This window comes from Lepisosteus platostomus, chromosome 11 (assembly GCF_059453375.1).
Source record: "Lepisosteus platostomus isolate fLepPlt1 chromosome 11, fLepPlt1.hap1, whole genome shotgun sequence".
Classification (NCBI taxonomy): domain Eukaryota; kingdom Metazoa; phylum Chordata; class Actinopteri; order Semionotiformes; family Lepisosteidae; genus Lepisosteus; species Lepisosteus platostomus.
The window spans coordinates 25,246,357-25,269,163 of record NC_142621.1 but is presented as its reverse complement, the minus strand read 5'-3'; the positions used below and the strand labels follow the sequence as shown (position 1 = coordinate 25,269,163).

The window sequence follows — 22,807 nt, the reverse complement described above, 5'->3', positions numbered from 1 at the left end:
TTCTATTTCTCTGTGCATATCCTGCTTCTATATGTGATTATATCTAATTTCTTTGTAGCCTGAGGGATGTTACATTTACCAAAAGGATTTTTGACACTTAATAAAAATGGAAACATATTATATACAACATATTGATCTACATTTTTGAAAACCTACACCTATATTGAGCAGTAGTGCTTCATAAAATATTGAGTTCCAACATTTAAACATTAGACTCCTTTAAGCGATACACGTAAAAATGAAATATTCCAAAAAGCTGAAAGGTTTAACTACTAAAATAGAATTGTCCAATATGCACATCATAGTATTAATATTCAAATATTTTTTCCACGCTGAAAACATCCAGCATCTACACTCATTTTTTGTATCAAGACTGATTTTGCTGGACATTGCAGTTAAATACAAGCAAAGTTAATATTGTGTGAAATCTAAGGTATAGTAACATAATGTTACTTTTTACTCCACTGTGTAATTTGAGCTTTAGAATTCTGAATCCTGCAGTTTTTAGATATTCTAAGTATTGCAGTATGGTTTTAGCTTCATGTGAATTTAATAGTACTGTACTATTTATTAATACAGCTTCTAACTACTAATTAATACAGCTTCTAAACAGCTTAAACAGCTTCCTTATTGGGTATTAATAGTTGAAAGCAAATTTACAAATATGACACAAAAAAATAGAATTCAGCAGAACTCAGCTAACCTGTGATTAAGACCTTGGGTTCTTCCAGGACAAGGGAAGACAACCACTCTATTTAGTCAGCTATTGCTGTGCTTTTATATTTGCTGAATATCAGTAGAAGGAAAGAACTCTTGTACTATTTGGATTATGTTCTGGGAAAAGCAGCAGTTTGAGACTCTAGGAAAACCAATCCAACGCTGTGAAAAGCCACAACCTTTTTAATCATACACAGTACCAGTGTAATTAAAAGCAGCACCAAATTGCCTCTTTCAAACTGCTTAATCCATCTAATTAAAATCTGCTTTGAATTTCTCTTGCTTTTAGTCTGCCATGTCTTATATTTTGTATACCTGTAATTACTGTTTTCATTATAGTAGGGTATTAACACTCTCCATAAAGAGGCAGCAGGTTGCAGTTGTTGATGTGGACTAAAGGAGTGCCGGTCAGATTGAGAGAACCTTCCTCGCTCACAGACATCACTCTTCATCTGTTCATCAAGGCAGTGTTCTTGCACAGACCTGAAGCTATGCGGGGTGGTGCCACTACTCCACTGAGCCCATCACAGTATCCATTCTGGTAGTGATGAGCCCAACTAAGCTTGTGAGAGTCCTGTAGCTACTATATATTCGGCCCAATTACAGAAATATGAACACTTTTAAAAGGTTGAGGTGCACAACTCTAGTCATCAGGAACCACAATGCAACAGATTTTCCAGGCATTCTTAAATCAACAGCTGGAGACCTTGCTGGAGCAGTTATTATCCGAATGTAGAATCCTGCATCATATTTTGAGATGTCTAAAGTCAGAGCATGTTTTGAAGTTAAGAAGGGAAGGGAGTTACACAGTACTAAGATGAAATAATACATCTTGCATACATTAAAATAATCCACTTTATTGAACTTTACCTCTTTTATATTTACAACACTTAGAACTGTGTCCATGACAGTATCTTCTTGAAGGTTAAAAGAAAAACAAGGCAGTGAAGCAGTGTAATAACCACAGTACGTAACGGAAAGGAAAATAAAAACATTTGAGCTTACGATATTTTACACGCTAGTAATATCTTTCAAGGAATCATTCAAATATATTGAGCACACAAAAAAATACAATTTCAGAGAATTTCACATCTGATGTTCTATTACTTGGTACATTAGCATGTTCTTGCGAATATCCTTACTGAAAAAGGCCACTTAGAAAAATGCACGTCTTTCAAGTTGAGGCCACAAAACTCATTTCATATTCTGAGGCCCTCTAATAAATATAACAGTTCAAAAAAGGCATATTCACACCAGGTCATTATCTTGTCACTACTATGCCCTAGTTTGAACAGCATATTTTTTGGTCCTGTGCACTTTGTCTTGAGCTTCACAGTTGCATGATGCTGCACAACGCCTAGCTCTATGTTCAGATAAAGGTTCTTGAGACACAAACTACATGAGCCCCCAGCAATCCCCACCCTCTTGGTGGGCAGAAGCTTACTTGCAACTGAAACTGTGAAAATGGGAAGGTAGTCAGAAACTGAGACAGCACTGCATGCTGCAACTGCTTGATATGAACAGAAAAATGAAGATGTGTAGAACAAGCGAAGTTCCAAGTCCTTTTCACTTTTCAATGATAACAAAGCCGCAAAAGAATGAACTGTTCTTGACCCACTGCATGTTGCTTTTGCACCCAAGAGCATCTATTAAGGCCTTGTCATGTACAAGCTTAAGAGGCCACACCACTTTTTCTGTACATCATTCTGACTTTTAATAAAGTCTGTCTTGGATCAAAAGAGAAAAAGAGGTAAAGCTCTTAATGGGCTGAGTGTTCTCTAGTGAACCAATTGCACTTCAACCCATATTATCACACCGCTTCAAAGCAGGATGACTGACAAACACACTGTGTTCAGTAACATTCCAGTTCTACAAGGCACAAGTCCCTGGGTAAGCCATGCCGATGTAGAATTTATGACAAAAATGTATAAAAAATCCTCTCTAACTATATTGAATTCAATAAATAGAGTTATTGCAATAGTGCCTTTGGACAATTTTTAAATATATTACAAAATGGTACTCTTAACACTCGTGTTGAATTTCCATTACCTGGCATCTCCATAAATAAATAAAAAATGGCAGAATGATGTATCTAGAAACCGCCTGAGAAGCAACAGCGGTCATACGTTGCTGTCTTGTAAGAGTGGCTCCTTGGCCTCCCCAGGTGCCTGGGGGCTGTGGGGGTGGCTGTGGGCTGACAGATGCTTCTTCCAGGTGCTGCTCCACGGGGCCATGTTAGTGTGCTCAGGGATGAACAGCGCCACCAGAAGGGCGAGCAGCACAGCACATGCCCCAAACAGGAACGGAGGACCAGGGATTATTGAACTCTGCGTGGACAGAAATAAATCACAAAGGGACGGTAATTAAAAAGTGCAGAATGAAGCCCGCCAAACCCAGGATTTTTAGGGGTATTATATATCTTAATCTTGAGACATTCAATGTGCTATGTGAAATGAAATATCCCCTGAAGACGTCTCAGCAGCTGAAATGTTGGATTTACCCCTATTTTTCAGGCTGGGATTAACCAATACATGTCTCCTTGCAGCTAACACATACCAACTCAGCTACTCACTTGACCACAGTTTAGGTAAGACTGCACAGGGGGACCATGAGAGTGTGACCTGTACCCATACACTCCACAGACATCACATTTATAACTCCTGATACCAGCTATTAGTTGGCCAACATCAACTGCAAAAAAATGTTAGTGCCTCACTAAAAGTATCTGAAGATCAACAGCAAAATCTGCATCCAAGTGTGTTAACCTAACCATTCTTACAATGTACTGCAAGTCATGAAAGACTCCTCTGGGATACTGGCATGACAGGTAACATGTCCTGCGAAGAATGATATTCCCTTTTATAAGATAGAGACAAGTTCTATGGTTACATAGAAACTGAACATCAAAATCCTACCTGTCTGGTTTCATATTTGTTTCACCATCTCATACCATTTTGACTACATTTCACATTCCAGAGCATAATTCTGAGAGACTGACACCCAAACCTAAAGATGACGAGTTTCAATGACAATTCCATGAAGCTGGACACTGTACGTTACCTGATGATTGTGTTGAGAGTGATGTGATGATTCAGACTCAGCTCCCAGGCCACTGTTACTCACTGGGAGTTCATTAAGCTCCACATGGAATATGTAGAAAATTAACCCGTACAGCGCCGGTCCCAGGCCATTACACAGCCCTCGAATCCCAGTGATCATCCCCTGAACCACACCTATAAGAGAACGAGACCGTCAGCCTTCCACACACCATTCACAAGAAGACTTAGGTAAGCAGAAATCTAGCAGGATCACATGAAGATACGTACAGGACAAACATGTAGGGTACATTTTAGTTTATTTTAAAAAGTCTTAACCCCCAATGCTGGCATTTAGCACAGGACAAGACATGGAACAGCCCCCTGACTAAAACTGCACCTAACCTCACTGACTGACTGCAAACATGTTGTGCTTCTCTTCACTGTCTCACCAGTTCTAATGAGCAGGGAGAGCTAAGAACGCACAAGCACAGCACAAACATTAGATTAGCTAGTGCAACGATCAAGACAAGATCTTCTGCTCCAGCTCTCAAGGCCAAAAAGATTTCTGGGTTTTAGATCCCTAAAACTCCTAGTTACTGTATTAACAACTAATTACTAGCTTAAGCTAATTTAATTAGTTTCACAGGCCACTTTTTTGACAATCAAGAAACATACTGGATGCCCTCTAATCAAGCCATTACACTTAAGACTACTGAGCTCTCTCTTAGTGGATGGAGCATTGGATATTTATGAGCTTTTCAAACAGAACTGTCAAACCAAATGGGTGAAAGAATAGATCTGTCTGACTTCACGACACAGCTTTGTGGCATAACAGAGAAGTTGCAAGATTACAAGTACAAGAAATACATAGTGCTTTCATTTTCAGATGGATGACAGAAACCAACAGCTGAGTTTCTGTACAAAGCGACTTTTTTCTTGCCCTGGGTACCTTGCTGGTCTGCTTCAGCTGTCCTGGATACAAGAGCACTGACTGCTGGGAAGGTATAGCTGCATACAGTAGCTGCAACTGCACCAGCAGCCCACATCATCCTGAGGAGAAACCAAGAAGGAAAACTAGTATCAAACTAGAAATATGCATAAAACAGCGACTGTATTTCAGGTTTATAAGATTAAATGTTTGGTTTAATAGTGACAGTACCTGCTTAATAATTTTAAATAACTCAGAATAGGACTTATATTAAAGGTTCACAAATTATGCTTGATGATCTGTGACCTACAGTGTCTGTTAGGAAAAGCTCCTGGGTTTTCTACTCCTACAGAATACAAGGCACATACCAGGGTTCTGATCCAAAGCCGTACCAAGCAAGTTGCAGAATCTGGAAGCCCAGGCCAAGTAAAATAGTGTTCTTGTTCCCAATGGACCGCATCAGTAAACTCAAGACTACAGTCTGTGAAGCTAAAGAGGCAAGAAATCAATACTTTTTTACCTTGTTGAGCCACATGTTTGCAGAGAAAACCTCATGTTTTACCTGTGTTTCAGTGTTACTGCTCTGTGAGGAATGCTAAACTGAAGCCATGATTTCATTAAAGGGAACCTCTTATTGCATCCACCCCTGAGAGGGGGGAGAAATACACATTCACTTGTTCTCAGTTTCAGTTTGACGTTTTGGTAGCTACTGTAGTGCACTTCCTGTTTTTGGTTGGGTAGAAAGTGTGCCTGGGACAGATTCTAACATGGAACCTGTGACACTGTTCCATTTCAGATCTCTATTCAGGTTTGCTGGTTAACTATTTAGGAGACGACTTCTTTGCCAAAAGCTGGAGGAAGCTTCATCAGCCTCTGCCGTCAAATTGCTCTGTGGCGCACAAGGTGTACAACGTGAAGACTATGCAGCTGCCAGAGGCCAGGCCTTTCAGCATCATGGTGGAGCACTCCAAGTGGTGTGTGACGAAGGGTGGGGGTCAGCACTGGACCTGCATCGCGGACACGAACCGAGAGATCGGTCAAACGAGAAGAGGAGGCGGGGCTGTGTGCACAAGCAGGCCTGGAGTGTGGAAGGCCTTCCTCACAGTAGTTGACACATTTGAGGACTGCCAGTAACACGTGGCTGGCAGAAATAGACAAAGGGCTGTTTTTCAAAAGATACTGCATAGTTTTTCCAAGTCAAAGCAAATGGTGGTAAGTAATATGTAAGAAAACTCTGCAGTAGCTCAAGTAGGTAGTGCGTCAACACGCGTAGGCTGCAGAGGAACAAGTAAAGGTTTATTCCATGCTGAAAAGAGAAGAAAAGAAACTCAATGTTTCAGCTGTAGAGTCTTCTTCAGGTGTCAGTTCTTGTTTCTTTTCTTCTCTTTTCAGCATGGAATAAACCTTTACTTGTTCTTAAACTATTCAGTACTGACCTTAATAGCAAAAGTGAAATGTATTTAGAAAGGATATTTATCATGAGAAAGTCATGCATCTAAAAAAACATTTTTTAAATGAAGTACTGAATATATGACCCTCACTGTTGCTTAAGATCCAAAAGTCAGGAAACAACTTTGAACCTATACAGTCAAAGCCTAAAGTGGAGGGGGGGAAAAAAGTCAAATTATTTTTGCTGAGGCGATATACAATTATTTCAAATCATAAAAGTACATTCTGTTTGTGTTTCTTTAAAGGCTTGTTTGTAATAAAAGTGCTGGATCTGACCTGCCTTCAATTATTCCTGTGGCCCCATTAGGCAGTTCGTATCAAGCACATTATATTGATACTAGTATTCCTGTTCGGCACATATCTGCGACTTCTGTTTCTGTGGATGCGGCTAAAGGGTTTGTTTATCAGGAGTACTGACATCGCGCAGTTTAATAATGGAATGGTTATGCTGTATTTTGATTTTACGACTCAAATCCGACTCCTTGGAGTTAACAGTATACACCCATGGATAGGTATATCCAACTACACGTGTGTATTAGCTTTCAACGCTACACTTTTCTCAAAATATGGCAAATCCAAGTGATCTCCAGTGTCTTTTAAACATAATCATTCAGTTTGTTTTCACAGCAGTTTTGTAATAAATTAATAGTGTAATGCTGACAGCACTTTACACAGAAACCACGCAATGGATGAATATTAAATATATATTTTTACTAGCTAAATCAATAACACCACAGACTACGTATTCCAAAACACAAGACAACCTATGCTTTTCAGAACAGGTGGTTAAGGTTAAATAAAAACAATCACCACATCTTCATATACAGTATAGTTACTACATTATTGATCAACTTGAAGCATTGGATTTTATGACTGTTTACTCTGTGGAGCTGTCCACTTTGACTGGCTTTGTAATAGGCCTGTACAGTTTAAAAGAGAGAGTTTATGGTCACATTTTTATAAAGAATAAGGTTACAGTGCCATGCTGGTGTTTCGATCTGGTAAGAATATCTTAATTCTATTAAACCTTCCAGCATTCCTTAATGATTTACTGATTTTTAAGTCAAAGGCCATACACCTAGCTGAAGTTAAAAAATATCTGAGGAACTTAAACCATTATCAAGATGGCACTTGAAAAAATAGGAATGTCTCTAATGTTGGGTAGTATTGAGTTTCCCCTTGAAGTCTTGATTTTCTGACCTGCTCAATGCCTATGACCTCACAGTGATGTCACTCACAGTCGTGTTCTTCTCCAGTGGGTAATCTCTCTTTATAAGCTCAAAGCATGTCAAGTGGGAAAAGACTCTCTCATGAGTATGCCAGAGGAGTGTGTGCACATTTCCTCACCCTGTTTCAATTGTGTCATTTTAACCTTTGCTAATCCGATAGGTAAATATTAACGCACATATAACCGTGCCCCGGAATGTAGACAGTGGAAACTGAAAAATGAACTTTTCATGGCACAATTTACCATTCTAGACTATTTTAGACAATAGTCTAGTTTTTATATAAATAAAGGTAAATGTAAAGGTGCTTTTTTTCCTGCACGAAACTGTCTTTCATAATGTAATATTATGCTGTGGATTAAAAACAAAAGATTCTTTAAGTATAAGTTGTTATAATTAGATGCCATTGTATGCTATATTCGTTTATAGCAGTGCAGATGGGTAGCTGTGTCAGCATGCGCAGTCTGTAAAGGAACAATAGGTTTATCCCATGCTGAAAAGAGAAGAGAGAAAACACAAAGTTTCGGCTGTGAAGCCTTCTTCAGGTGTGTCTCACAGACCTTAAGAAGGCTTCACAGTCGAAACATCATATTAGTTTTTAGCTGTATATTTAATTTGTAAAAAGACGTTTTTGAGCAAAAAAATATGTATTTCTAATATCACACTTAAAGAGGGAGTAGAAACTCCATTGAAACAGATGCCCACAGCCACAATTTAACGGCAGCTGATTGTCAGAGCCACCTGAGAAGTGACAGAGAAAAGCCTAATTTCGCAGGGAAATGGTTGTTCTCTTTGAAAGATTCAATTGAATATATGGAATTAATATTCTGTTTGAATGTATCTCATGAATGCTGTTAAATGATAGTACCTACACAGTACTAACTACATGCTTCAAGACTAACATTGAGCAAATTAAATTCTAGAGGCTAAATACTGTATGGAGTACAGTGGGAAATATTGAATTGTTTTGGGAAATAAAAGACAAATTATATTTACAGTGACTACTGTTCAGGGGATAAAGTGAGCTCCTGAAGTGATTATCCAGAAATAACTAATTTATATACCATAAATATAGTGTATTCATATAAACGAGGATCTTAAATAACCAAGTATGAAATTTAAAGCACGGCATTGCTACCGTACAAATACCTTCAGCCAAACCGAAAACAACCAGAACACATCTCGAGACTGAGGAATTAAGAACCTCGTGAAATGGCCGTTCCGCTGTGACGTCATCCTACCGTCGCACCCAAAATGATGTCTGTACGTTTTCAATCCCTTTCTGCAGCTACCCAGCTACAGATACCATCTTACCAATTTAACAGCTTCTTCCTGCATATTAGGTGTCGTTTTAGACATATCTAGAAAAGACACATACAGACACATAAACCGCCAAAAAGCAAGACTGGGCAGAGAGAGGATGTTTTCATCCTTATTTCACCAGTGAAGCCCAACTGAAAGGAACTAGGAGACAGCAGAGTGCAAGAGTAGCATTATAAAACGCTTTAAAAAAAGGGTTTATAAGACTATAAAACCTACTGTATATACAATATACTTCTATAGGAAATTAAGTCTGAAGGTGAACCGGACCCCTCGTCACATTACGAACACTACAAAAAGTAATTATTTTTAGGATATTTTCTTCAGCAGCTCCACTTGCTTTCTATAACAAAGTTAGGAAATGGAAGGGCACATCGCAGTAGTCACTGAAAACTAGGTCTTGATATACAGAAAAAAGATATAGTTTTTAAATATAGTACAGTTAGAGATTTCCATATGTACTGTGGCCACTGTCTTGTTATGTTGCTCTGTACAAATGACTAATCAGTCCGCGCTTTTAAAACAAGTGTTTATTACTTTGTATTATTATTATTATTATTATTATTATTATTATAGGTGTAAATTATTAAAAGGCAAACCGTGTGTTATATTTTGGGGTCTCTAGGCTCCACTGGCAGAGCCAGACTGTTTGGGATGTGTGACCACACAGGTTTTATACCGTGAAGGCTTTGAGTTAGAATGGCGACATTCAAATTAAACTTTAAATCGGACATCGCCTTTTTGTCTGGATTTTCTAATTAAAACCTAATTATAAATATATATAAAAAAACAAGTCCGTCCTGGGACGAATACTGTAGCTTCCCTGCTGCAGCTTTTAATGACGTCTTTACTTAACTTGTACACGCTGGATACGTCAGATAAGGCAACTGCTTTGCAGATCTGACGTTATAATAGACAACATTTTGGTTATACCGTGGTTTATGCTCAAGTCCGAATTATACAAAATAAAGTCTAAACGCTCACGAACACGACGGAATTGTTTTCTCAAAATAGATTAATTGATTAATGGGTTAATGGAACGAGATCAGGGTTAAAATTGAGAGAAAGAAACCGGGATCTGGAGCTGTGAGTGTATTATCCATACTTTTAAATATTTGAACATTTAGGTAGTGAATCGTAAAAAAATCAGCATTAGTTTAGCTTTAAAATGTAAGGTTTAGTAAAACAGTTAAAACGTACACCTCGTAGTAATATTTCTAATACTGTTTTAAAAGCTCTAGAAGGTAAAATAAATGGAACGTGATTTTAAAAATTCCAGCTATGTGTTCTGTATTTTATGGGAATATACGTACTGTACTTTTCTTTTGTTGTCTTAAAATGTCTCGGGTGAGAATATGCCTTCCCAATCTAAAACTCTAAACAGACTTAGAGAATCAACTTGTTTGTGCAGAAGAAAAAAAAGAATGTTATGAACTGATTTAGCCCTCTGAACACCCTAGGGTAACTCTTCTTACCTATCTATAAAAAGATGTGTCAGGAACCGTGGCCCTTAAATGCAGGGACTGCTTTTAAAAGTTAGTTTTGTAGCTGATTATGCCACCTAGCAATTCTAACGACCTTTTCCCCCAGCAACAAGTTCTTTTTATCTTCCAGAACCACTAGTGCATCCACAGACCAGAGAACACAGTCATCCTACATCATTTCCATTTTTATTACAGTACTTTGCGATTCCAGTATCTATTATAGCCTAATCCACAGAACACATATTAGAACTTATCCACTAGAGGTACTTACTTACTCACAGAACACATTGCAGACCAGCTCAAGAGCCCCATTTGACCCCAGTTACCAAAACCAGAGTTCCAAAGGAAAAGTCCAGCTGCAAATATTCTCCCAAACCCAGCCCCAGTTGGAGACCTGGTGTGCCTGCTTCTGTCATAGCAACGAAACTCTGTGTAGTCTTAGGGATCCTCCTCAGTCCTGGCTGAGTCCATTTTTTAATATGCCCCCCAATTTGTCTCTGAGTCAATTTTTTGAGTAGAGAGGGGAGGAAGACAATGCTAAAGCCTTCCTCCCTTGCTCATTGTAGAGAGTCCCTGGTGTCCAAACCCTCTCCTGGGTGCTGTGGTACAAATTGGTTATTCCTTTTTCTTCTGTTTCTGTGTGCTCTGGCTCTGTCACTGGGGTTATTAAAGCTCCCCTACCTTTCTTTGGGGGGGGTTGATAGTTTTGGGTGTAAGCAGAGCTAACTTCTTGGGGCTCATTGATCAAATGGCTATATACAGATGGCCAGGTGTAAGATTGCTCTAGAACATTCTAGATTTTCTAGAATTGTTATGTTCTAGATCCACCTCCTCAGTCTGAGGCTTGGCTAGGCCAGTTTTGACATTCCACGTGTCTTCTCTGAACTGTGTGGTAATTAACAATGTTTGCAATAGCATCTTTATCAGTAGGAAGCCCCAGAACAAAGAAAGACACATATTACCACCCTCATTGAAGTCACTGGTCATTCTATACAAACTTCTATGCAAAGTCAACATTGTCCTTGATACCTGCTGTTGCCCCCACACCCATTTTATTTCACTCTGTGACAGATGAAATCATTTCTGCCATCAGCTCTGCTTGTTTTTTCTGGCGTTTTGGCTGTGGTTCTGTGAGGTACGATAGCTATGTTCTGTGTTTCAGGGCTGCTACACCATGCTGTATGCACTGCAGGGAGAGCAGCAGCTGTTGGAGAGACCCGTCGGCACTAAACTGCCGTTAATCCCAGGGTCTAAACCTCAATTTTGCAGGACTGCTCTTTCGGAGAAAGTAAGTGTAACCTAAAATGAAAAGCATGAATACATTTATTCTTATTTAAATCCAAACATTTAAATTGTAAAAAATGACATGTTTATTCATGGTTTTCTTTCTTTTTAGGGGTAAACCAACATGTAAAATTGTATAATATGAAATGATACCTGGGACACATTAACACATTTCTGTGTGTGTTAGTATAATGCGGTTGCTGTAATGATTAAACTGTAAGCAAACTGTCTTCCCTTGACATCTTTGTGCATATAACATCAGGAGTAAGGTTATATATTTTTCTAGACGCAGTATATTGATCACATTATTGAAATTCAGCTGTACTGTATGCCTTAAAGCTTATTGTGCTTACTGTCTTTTTGCAATGTAGTCATTTTTAGTTGGCTACAATGACTGAGAAATTGGAATTTGATTTTCAAGAACATAGAAAAAAATGATAACAGCGATTCTGGAGTAGTCTTCCAAGAAACTGGCGACAGCCTTCGGAGGGGGGAGAAAAAAAACATTCTCATTTTTATGTTCAGAAACATAGGGGGATACATATCTGTGTTTACCTATACATATCATGTTTTAATAAAATACTTACCTTCTATTTCAGCTGCACCAGCCATCTCCTGACTTCACTCTGACTGATCCCCGTGGTTTCCTTTTGGATTCGAAGTACAACAGCCTCCATGACCCCCACCTGCGCACCTATTACCATCGCAAGGGCATGCAGGAGTCTCTGCAGAACAGAGGCTTAATCAATGAGCAGAAGAAAGTGTTGTAACAGAAGAAATAAGGTTCTTGATCCCGAGATGAAGAAAAACAGATGAGTTTATTGCATGCAAGGAACAATAAAGCCGAAGTCTTGTTTCCCGCAAGAAACAACAAAACCGAAGTATTGTTCAACGTACTGTTACAAACTTTTGGGTTATATAGTGTTTTCTTCTCCGTTTCTGACGTCACTCGGTATGATGGTAAAGAGGGGGGTTCATGGTATTTGGCCAGTTTACGATGTTCTGGGCAAATGGTCAGTTTAACATTACACCCAGGGGGGTTCCTAGCTGGCATCTGCAATCCTTATCAGTTAACCCCCTTTCCTGCCATAAACCCCTGCTTGTGACTTGGAAGTCTAAACCCCCTACAGAAAGGATTAAATTCAAACCCCCGTCTTCACATCTTTCTTCATTCCCCCCTTATAAAATATGGCATACGTCAGTGTAGCCTATTTTTATACATACAATGTCAGGGCAGATCTTTCCTTTCTTGGCGAACAGGTATGTATTGCCATGACATTGTACGTTCCACGGTTATAGCAAGATGTGATACATGTTTTTGTGAATGTGATGATTACAATTATATATATAAACAATACTACTCCTACAGATAAACACTATAAAAAGGTTCCACCCCAGGCCCCAAACACAGACTTTACCCAAGACCCAATTCCCCAATTTTCAGTATAATAGTCCTGATATTTCTGTCCCTCATTGTAAATGTGTTGGGCCAGATCTGAGATGTGCTCAGAATTATCAGGAATATATGTGCAGCATTCAGTGCCAATTACTGCACAAGTTCCTCCTTGGGCCGCCAGTACATAATCTAAAGCTAGTAGGTTCTGCATGGCCACTGTTCTGAGGGCTACCATCTCATCATTAACAGCCTTCAGACTAGATGAGGTAGAATTTGCTAATTCTTCTAAAGTCGAGGCCATTTGAATTAACTCTCGACTCAGAAAGTTCATGCCGGCTTGTGGAAATATTATACCTAAATAATATTCCCAATCAGCCAATTTTCTTTGTGGTCTGTGGTTAGGTCCGAAGGGGCTGTGGGTTTGAACACGGATATGAGGAACCCCATATCCTAAATAACATGAGCCAGACCACTGGGCTGGCAACCATGGGTAGGCTCGTTTTCCACAAATGAAATATGTTCCGTTTGGCGCTCCCCATGCCTCTGAAAATAAGAAACTTATACCGAATTGTGGGGTGTGCCGATCCCATCCTGGAATTTGGAAGGTAGAGGTGGATATATTTGCAGCGATGGTAAGTTGGCAACGACTCCATCCAACCAAGTGCAGACCATTAGTGTGCTGAAAACATATGTTTCCCTCACGTTCCTTATTGAGAGTCAGGTATGGTGGTGTATGGCTTCTGTTATATTTAGGAGCGTAAGAGCCTGTGAAACTCGTAGGCTCTAAGCCTCGCTCCTGTAGATATTGTAATGTTGTGCAGGTTAAAGTCGTGTTATGGCAACCCCCCATAGTTTGTCATATTAAAATCTCCTAAATTATCCCTCCAAATGATCATGCCTATGACTTCCTCGAGACGCCAAGGAATGGCTCCCATAGGAAGTCCTCCCTGTACATATTTGGGTAATGCTGCACACACCCAGCAGGCACTTTGGTTGGTTTTCTTAGCTGTCAGATAGGAGAGGCCTAAAAAGGAATTAATTCCATGTTCTCCTTTGTGGGAGAGATGATCATTAATCCCTGCGGAACATAGTTCTACAGCAACAATTATCATTATTGACAGAAATGATTTCATTCTGGGTCTGTAAATGGGGATGAGGCTCGTCGGCAGTGTGGCGCGTGGATCCAGCGATCTTTTCCTTCCACTCGAACCGCAGACTCGGTTGTCAACAGGATCTGGTAGGGTCCGTCCCACCTGGGCTGGAGAACCTGTGAAGGAAATTTCCTGATCCACACCCACTCTCCTGGGATGAGGTTGTGCCCTCCTTCAGGTGGTGGTCCCCACGCCTCCAGGACCTGCTCGCGGGCTCCTTGGGTGGCCTCTGTCAGCTACTTGCAATAATACAAAGGAATGGTTGATCCATCTGAGGAAACCCCAGTCTCAGCACCTGTAAGAGAACTTGTTTCAAATTATTAAAGGCGGCTTTTGCTGCAGGAACCAAGGCAATCTTGTCCTTGTACTGCACTCCCCCCTTAAGCAGATCTGTTAAGAGTTGTGCTCACCCTGTAAAAAACATTGCACCCAGGCCCTGTTAAAATTTCACAATGCTAGACACAAAAAGGCCTTATCATAACTGCTTCTATTAGACACTCAAAAGCTGAAGCAACTCAGACTTGTGGGTTTCCTCGTCAGGGGAAGCACTCAGAATACCATCAACATACTGAGTGATCACAGCCAGTTGAAGCCACGTGATACCCTGTTCTGCATAGTCATTCTTTGTAATGCATAATATTCCAACCCAATAGATCTGGAATAAAACCACCCATTAAAATCTGGTACTCGGCAAGTAAAACTTGCTGTCCCAATACTCCTGTGGCCTCCTGCCATCTTCCCATATACATTGCTCTATAGTACACTGTTGAACAGAGGAGTGAAACAAGCATGACAGTAGTGCTCCAGTATCCCCTAACAGAGAAACCACCACTCCATTAACAGTACATTTTTAACCACTGGACTGGGACAGACTTAGGGAGGCTACAAGGGATTTACAGGATCTAATCGTTAGGTAAACAGATTTTCTCACAAGACGTTATTCTCCCCAGTCTCGATTCTAAACCTACAGTCGTTTCAGCATGTCTGGTTTCGAGACATTCGAATAAAACCAAATTGTTTCCACTATTGCAACTAATTGTATAAATTATAATTTATAATAATTTATAATAATACAAAAACTGTTTAACTACTTTTACGTCCACCTGTACTGTACTTATACGTTTCAGACGCTCTTATATTTTCCAATCTCCTTAAGTTGATTTTCGTCAAGTCTCTGTAGTTACGTCTCTAGCCAGTCCCGCTGGCTAAACACACTCACACCGTCATTTAGTAGACCAAAACTCACAGTTGCACACATACATGCCGGCACACAAATTCATAAGACACACATACACATCGAGAATATATTTTTCTCTTCGTAATACAATGTGCTGTATTCTTGTTTTACTTCTACATGAATCCTTTTAATTCCTGAAGCGCACTCCAGGTTCGCTGCATTTCTAATTTCGGGTGCGGTACTTCAGCCCACCGGTCAATATCTTACGGTTTTGGATTTGATCGTATGGGGGAAATCAGGGAAGGTAGGTGCGATTGCAGACCCCCTTGACGGGGTGCGAGACAGTGTTAGAGTGGCGCTGTCATCAACGGCGCCAGCCCCTGCTACATCAAGTCCTTTCCCACTTCGAGTGAGAGTACAGATCTGCGGGCGCCCTCCCTCTAACAGGGGAGACCCTGATCCGTCTTTATCACACTCATACCAAGTGTTATCCCAATCAGACCCCCCTTCTCCATATGGCCACTGAGGGAATTGATCCCAATTATTTTCGTTTCCTGCCTGTTTGTTCCCCTGTGGGAGAGCAGGATATAACTTAGTCGCCGGCTGTAGCACATTAACCAGTGCAGCGTGACCAGGAGTTAATTCCTTCTTTAATTTCTCATTCTCCTGTACTGCCTCTTTTAGTTTTTTTTCTAGTACCTCTTTTGCCGCGAATAAATTATCTTTCCTCTCATTTAACGCTTTTATTTTTTCTGTGAACTCCTTCTCTTTTCTATCCCATTCTGATTTCTCCTTCATGCTAATCTGCCACCTCAGGTGTCGGCCGATCACCAGGGCTGCAGCTAAATCTTTGTTTTTGTTCCAATGTTCGTACGCTTTTTTACAGGCATCTTCGCCCCAAACTCCTTCTGACAGACTCAGCTTCTTCCTATATTTCTCTTCCCTTTCAGTCAATTTACACTTTTCTGATATGTAATCAGATACTTCCACCACTTTCTCAAACACCCAATTAGCACACATGTTTGGTTTCTTTAAGATTTACTTTTGTCGTGTGTGAGGTAACAGCTCATTCAGTAGGGGGATGTTTTCACTTGGAAAAACCTGTGCATTACTGCACTCATTCAGCTAAGGGCGTCTGTTACCTCCAGATCTAAATACCTCTCAGAGACTTTAGAGAGGATTTACACCGCACTGTTCACAGGTAAGAAACGAGACCTCGAAAACCCCCTTTCTTGATCAGTAATTCACCATCCCCAGAATGCCAGCATCGCTGCTTTTGCCCCGGGGTGGACTTACGCACTGAGCTCAATCAGGGCGATTCTCGGGTCTCAACGTCCTTTAAATCCTGCTACTTAATGCTTTGCTCTTTTATTATGAGGTGTGTTTATGTTAGTGTCGTGCGTGTGTATATGTATTTCACAAACAAGGAAAACACCAAAAACATACATACATATATCTCTTCTACTCCTGTTTCCTTTAAAACAAAAAAAAAACCACGCCACGCCAATCTGTGCACGATCAAGGCGTAGCTAATCTCAGGACCCCGGGCGTAATTAAAGCCCACACCAATCCTGGATTATACGTGCATTTAATGCACCACTCAGCTCCAGAACCCCGGGCGCAATTAAGGCCCACACCGATCCCGAGCCACAGAACTCCGGGTGCAATTAAGACCCACACCAGTTCTGACCTTCAGAACTCCGGGTGCAACTAAGACCCACACCAGTCCTGAACTACGTGCATTCAATGCACCACTTGCTCTAGAACCCCGGGCGCAATTAAGGCCCACACCGATTCAGAGCCTCAGAACTCCGGGTGCAATTAAGACCCAAACCAGTTCTGACCTTCAGAACTCCGGGTGCAATTAAGACCCACACCAGTCCTGACTTCACGGTAAGGGTCCAAAACCCGTTCAAAACTCCACGCGCAATTAAGGCATACACCAGCTTCGAACGCCTGTACACAATACCGCGGAACCCCTGCCAGACCAAATTCTGGGCTTACAGCAAACAACCCATTACATACACCGGTGCCTTCCCCGGGCCAGAGGAATTCAGAAACTCACGTTTACTCCGTCATCTCGGGCGATTCTCGCAGGGAGCAGAGATTTCCCAATCGGTCAGAGAGAGTCGGGACTTTTAAATAAAAGAGGAGTCCTTACCTCTTAGTTATGTGCGCGCTGACCGTCTCTCCTGCCGATGGGAAGTTCTGCGCCTTCTGGAGCATCCGCCGACTACGCCAAATTTGTTGTAACAGAAGAAATAAGGTTCTTGATCCCGAGATGAAGAAAAACAGATGAGTTTATTGCATGCAAGGAACAATAAAGCCGAAGTCTTGTTTCCCGCAAGAAACAACAAAACCGAAGTATTGTTCAACGTACTGTTACAAACTTTTGGGTTATATAGTGTTTTCTTCTCCGTTTCTGACGTCACTCGGTATGATGGTAAAGAGGGGGGTTCATGGTATTTGGCCAGTTTACGATGTTCTGGGCAAATGGTCAGTTTAACATTACACCCAGGGGGGTTCCTAGCTGGCATCTGCAATCCTTATCAGTTAACCCCCTTTCCTGCCATAAACCCCTGCTTGTGACTTGGAAGTCTAAACCCCCTACAGAAAGGATTAAATTCAAACCCCCGTCTTCACATCTTTCTTCAAAAGTAAGGCTGTTTGGAGTTTGTGCAAAGAATGAGGCTTTTTTGGTATGGTGAAGGAGTGAGGTGTTGTCAAAAAAAATAGACCAGGTTCTAGCTCATTTAGCTGTAATAGTTTCCAGTAGCGTGATTTAACTCATGTCTGCACTCCAGCATAGATGTATTCGGTGGGCAGGCCTTTGGTTGAAATCAAAGCATGTAATAGTAGATGTAATCAAAGCAGGCCTATGGTTTGTGCTAAAGTCCTTATGCTCAATAAATATTCAAACACAGAGTACTTGACTGTGCTCTAGATTTGTAAAATAAAAATAAAAACATTTAACCTCCTAGACAGTACTTGAAACATGTTTTGTCTGTTTTCAGGTCCTCTGCTCTTTGGAAGAATACAATCAATATCATAACTACCTTAGCAATGTGAAGTTGCAGTATGACAAAAATTATGTGACTAAACAGGTAAGTGTGATGTTTTTAAACAACCGTCCATCTGATTCTGACTCTTCATCATAGACTTCTGCCTTTATCCAGCCCGCAATTAGTAACATTTCTAGATGAAGGCTTCCATAAGATCTCTCCATTATGCACTTTTGAATATACTGCTGTCATCATGTCATCTTCAAGGAAGTCTCTACCTTGACTGTGTTTGTATTCTAAGGATCAATTTCAATGTTTTCTTTCAGTTTCTTCTCTAATTGCTATGAAGCTCATTTCTGTTTTAGTGTTTTGACGCTGATGATGTTGTTGCTTATGTTTGTCACTGCTCTAGCCTATTTTAGCTTCTTCTTGTTAGTTCAGCCATACTGTACATCTTTTCATGCTACTTTGTGTTGTTTATAGCCCATATAGTCCTTTCTGCATGCAGGATATGGGTTTCATATCATAAGAAAAGTTACGAATGAGAGGAAGCTCTTAAGCCTGTTTGGTAATTACATGTTAATTGGTCTGTGAGTCTCATCCAGCTGTTTCTTGAAAGAAGTCAGCGTTCAACAAGCAGACTTGACTGTGAGGATTTTGAATATTTGAAACAGGTCGCCTTGTAGTCTTCTCTGTTCACGATAACAGAGTTAAAAAAAGATAGTTTTTTTATTCATTGAGGCTGGGCAATATATCTGGATGTTTTTCTTTGTGGTAAACCACTAATTGTACCACCCGAATCGGAGCATTCACTGCTTATCTGTACTGCTCTGTAGACTTTAATCCATTTTCAGTGCAAACAAATGTATTTTTCCAAACACATGTTAATACAGGCAGCTTTTGTGTGTAGTCCAAAACAGAATTTATAAGTCTTCTTTGCCAGACAAGGCTGAAAAACGACTTGAACTTCCATCCATCCCTTTCCATCCACATCATCTAATCTAACCGCCTCATCTAAGGGCTGCAGGGAGCAGGGGCCTATCCCAGAAAGCAACGGGCTTAAGGCGATATACACCCTTGACCAGAATTAAGTCCATTGCAAGACACACACAGACACAAATTCACTCTAGAACCAATTAGACACCTTTTTTTCTACCAGTATAGTATGGCTTTGGACTGTGGGAGCAAACCAGAGCAAACCGTGAAAAACCCATGTGAATATGGGGAGACCATACAAACTCCACACAGACAAATCAACTCAGGCTCAGAATAGAGCCCCTGGCACCAGTGTTGCGAGATAACAAGGTTAACCACTGTATCCAAGATATACATCTTAAATTGAAATGTTTAGATCAACAAACTACAGTAGCTCAGCCTTCACTCTTATACATATGCAAACACATTCTATCGGTGTGAGTTCAAATTAAAAATCTAATGGAAAAAGTCAGTGTTGGTTTTGAAGTGCACACTCGGCTATAATAGTGCTTAGGAGAACCTTGCAATGAAGGGAGTGTGGCACTCTAGTAAAAGGCTGTGCTGGCTTTCAGAAAACAATAGTGAAGAAGTTCTTGGAGCTCCAGGAGCAGAACGAGATTCCCAGGGATATCAGCTTCACCGATGTGAGGGAATGGCTCCTTGAGGAAGGATCCAAGAATATTTCAGACCAGTTTATGGCTAACAGAGACAGGTAATAACATATGGAAGCTCCTCACTCTTTAACAGCAAGTTCCTGCCTTTTGGATTCCTGATTTGTTGCATTTGTATCACATTGTTTTTGTTTCGCTGTAAATATGTGTAAATATTTTACTGTTATGTTTAAACATTAGATGTCAAGAATACAACTGTAAGTAAAGGTTTGCCTTAAGTTAATTAATTGTGCAAGCAAGTGGAAGTCTTGACTGAGTCAAAGTTTTCCAAAAGATGAACATCTGCTCTACGGAAATACCACATTCACAAATTCCTCTGCTGCTGTCTGACATTGCCTTGTGGATTAAGCTTTCTTTTCTGTTGTTGTTTATGAAGGCACCAGGCAGGAGCTCCGAAAACAGAGGAGATATGCAGTGGTGAAATACAGCGTATGAGAGGTCTGCAGTACAGCAGACAGGATGAGGTATGAGAATACAGTTTGATTTATTTTGACCCAGGGCTGCTCCCGGTCATCACCTGGATGAGAGATCTTTAATAGCTGGTTTCCTTCTGCATCTTAAACTGATTAGAGACATTTATATCAACTCTGGCAAGTGACCTTGTGACACCTCTGTAAATACAGCATGATTGGGGAGCAAGCAAAAGATAACAGGATCTCTAGCATAACTGTTTTAAAAGATGTTCTCTTTCTGACAAGTAATTAAGCATTTTATGTTGCAAAATGCGAATTAAAAAAATTCTCTCACCTTATACTTTATACGCCTCTTCCAGCCGAACAGATTTCTGCAGAGTGGATACCCTTAGTGAATCATGTTACTGTATCGTCACACTTAGACTTCAGACACTTTTCATACGCTTTTATGAATCTTACATTCCACACTGTAGCTTAACTCACTTTTAAAACACATAGTTTATTCACCCCTTTCATTGATTTATCAGCTTTCAAATCACCAGCATTATCAATATATAGTATTTAGCCTCATCGGTTTTCTACATCAGCTTAATCATGTTTCTTGTTTTTTTTCACATTCTCACTGTACATTGCTGTATGGTATGTTATTTTCCCAGTTATTTTGTCTTTGGGCTTCCCAGACCACATTCAGCTGCTGAATGCTCCTAATATGCTGAAAAATGCCCAAAGGCCTCAATTGCTAGATTGTAAAAAGGGGAGAGATTCAGCTCCACATGATCTAACAGAATCCTCAATAATTAATGTACCACCTATAAGCAGGTGACATATATAAATATAAATGTCTAGTAGCGTAGCTGTTTTGTGCTCAACACAATCTAGCTTTCTGCTGTTTCTCATCTGCTTTGCCTTTTCACTGACGGCTCTACAGATGTGGAAAATCAGAGAGAGGGCTTTACAGATGAGGATAGAGGAAGATGCCCGGAGGGAGGTGCGACAGGCCCAGCTGAAGAAACAGACCAGAGCTAGAAGGCACAAAAAGGTACTGGAGTAATGAATGTTTGGATTCATCCTCTTAAGGTGAACTTTTCTTCATGCAAATTCCGGACTTGACACTGACCTTGCAGGTATATTTTGTTGTATTTCCAAGATGACCACCTATAGGTTTAAATTAATAACCTAAACGAATACTTTTTGGATCCTCAGTGACCACAATGAGCATGGTATGTTGGCACCTCATTCAATTCATGGTTATAGCACTGCATCTCCAAAGCCCATGGTTTATCTCCAGCCTTGGGCACCTGCCTGTGGGGCATTTATTCTGCGTGTTGTGGGTTTTAATTCCATGTAACATCCCAGAGACATGCTGCTTTGCATAATTGGCTGTTCTAAAGTATCCCTCAGGGGTATCTCCCCAAGAGGATCCAAGAGGGTGGTTGATGATCTCTCCTCTTCATTACCTAAGCATTAGAGGAGAGACATTGCTGCTTCAATCTCTTATACCCAGCCTGCAAGGTTCTGAACTACACACAGAGTCTTTCATCCAAGTAATGTTGGACCCAGCCTTTCTTCTTCTGAGCTCTGACCAGACCCAGCTTCCCAGCTTCAGGGTTCTGTAGATTGAGATGAGATCGGAGTCTCCTGTAGTTTTTACTTGAGCTGGAATTTCAGTGGTGCCCAACAGCTTCTGTCTGATACTAAATTAAAATGTGACCTTATGGACGGGAAGTTTTCTACTAGCAACATGTTGGGTTGCAAGCTAGTTCATTTGTCATTAAATACTAGAGTAATGGAAAAACATGTGCTTTTTAATACAAGATGTTCAACAATGAGATGGACCTTTTCATCTTTTGTTGAGAGGCTTTCCTTTTTCTTTAAAGAATAGCCACTTGTGAAAGGTTTTCTGTCATTCTCAGGCATTTGAATTATATGAAAGGAAGGTTGCTCTCCTGCAGCAAAAGCTAAATGAGAGTTTACAGGAAAGGAAGGATTTTGAAAGAGAAATGCAAGACAGTATTAAAAGGCAATATTTTAAAGAAGTACTTCATTCTGGAAAACAGGGTAAGCTTCTAGATCCAATAATTTGCAGTGGTACAACTGAGATTTAGTTCACAATTTAATGTGTTTTAGTTTGTTGGCCAGAGGGAATGATGCAGGTTGACAACATATTGATCTAAACTATCTGAAAGGACTATTCAACTAAAAGGATGTTTTCTCTGTGGCACAGCTTCTACTGAGATCATTAGCACGGAGAAAAGAGATGTTACCGTTGCTAATGAGAAGAGTTCTAAAATCACCAAAGGTCAGTATTTTAATTTGTTTCTAGAAAAAATAAAGGTTTTGAAAAACGTTATGTTTTGACAAATTTTCCAATGCAGCTGCAGAGAAATTCAGTGGGTGCTGATATTGGGTGAAAGATATTGTGAAAGACAATGGAACATATAATCCAAAAAATCAGTTTAATTCAATTCAGTTTTATTTGTATAGCTTACTCAGATAAAAACATGTCAATTGTTTTGTGTCATTTAATCAATATTAAATGATTAATGCACAAGTGTTGGGTTTTGAAAGCTTGGTAA

General features: G+C 40.2%; 3 protein-coding genes across 4 annotated transcripts in view; 2 read left to right on the top strand and 1 right to left on the bottom strand.

The window, feature by feature from the left end:
• LOC148652219 (acyl-CoA-binding domain-containing protein 6-like) overlaps positions 1-6,407 on the top strand; it is a 61,826-nt gene extending 55,419 nt beyond the window's left edge. The window contains exon 7 of the mRNA XM_088597572.1: positions 5,480-6,407. The gene's annotated coding sequence lies outside the window, so the exon portion shown is untranslated. The remainder of the gene's footprint in view (positions 1-5,479) is intronic.
• LOC148652220 (solute carrier family 71 member 1-like) lies at positions 1,555-5,462 on the bottom strand. 2 transcript variants are annotated; one of them, XM_088597554.1, is made up of 5 exons: positions 5,246-5,462; positions 5,052-5,164; positions 4,705-4,805; positions 3,778-3,950; positions 1,555-3,044 (listed from the first exon to the last, which is right to left on the bottom strand). In XM_088597554.1, exons 2-5 carry the CDS (start codon positions 5,141-5,143, stop codon positions 2,838-2,840), a joined length of 573 nt encoding a protein of 190 aa, XP_088453680.1. In that variant the 5' UTR covers positions 5,144-5,164; positions 5,246-5,462; the 3' UTR covers positions 1,555-2,837. The 2 variants fall into 2 exon arrangements, with proteins under 2 accessions (XP_088453680.1, XP_088453679.1); XM_088597553.1 differs by lacking the exon at positions 5,246-5,462 and having other exon boundaries at positions 5,052-5,198.
• A 4,929-nt stretch (positions 6,408-11,336) lies between the features above and the next one.
• Positions 11,337-21,282, top strand: LOC148652218 (fibrous sheath-interacting protein 2-like). Its single transcript, XM_088597603.1, has 6 exons — positions 11,337-11,450; positions 12,046-12,207; positions 18,185-18,274; positions 19,720-19,859; positions 20,195-20,282; positions 21,160-21,282. The coding sequence occupies exons 1-6, from the start codon at positions 11,337-11,339 to the stop codon at positions 21,280-21,282; spliced, it is 717 nt and encodes a 238-aa protein (XP_088453729.1).
• The last annotated feature ends 1,525 nt before the right edge of the window (positions 21,283-22,807 follow it).

Excerpts from the sequence above, each read along its gene's own strand:
- LOC148652220 (XM_088597554.1), bottom strand. The coding sequence starts at position 5,143 with ATGCGGTCCATTGGGAACAAGAACACTATTTTACTTGGCCTGGGCTTC. Across the intron at positions 4,806-5,051 it reads GGCTTTGGATCAGAACCCTG|GATGATGTGGGCTGCTGGTG; the intron begins GTATGTGCCTTG and ends GTTTCTCCTCAG. Across the intron at positions 3,951-4,704 it reads AGCTGAAGCAGACCAGCAAG|GTGTGGTTCAGGGGATGATC; the intron begins GTACCCAGGGCA and ends GTTCTCTTATAG.
- LOC148652218 (XM_088597603.1), top strand. The coding sequence starts at position 11,337 with ATGCTGTATGCACTGCAGGGAGAGCAGCAGCTGTTGGAGAGACCCGTC. Across the intron at positions 12,208-18,184 it reads TAATCAATGAGCAGAAGAAA|GTCCTCTGCTCTTTGGAAGA; the intron begins GTGTTGTAACAG and ends GTCTGTTTTCAG. Across the intron at positions 18,275-19,719 it reads AAAATTATGTGACTAAACAG|AAAACAATAGTGAAGAAGTT; the intron begins GTAAGTGTGATG and ends GCTGGCTTTCAG.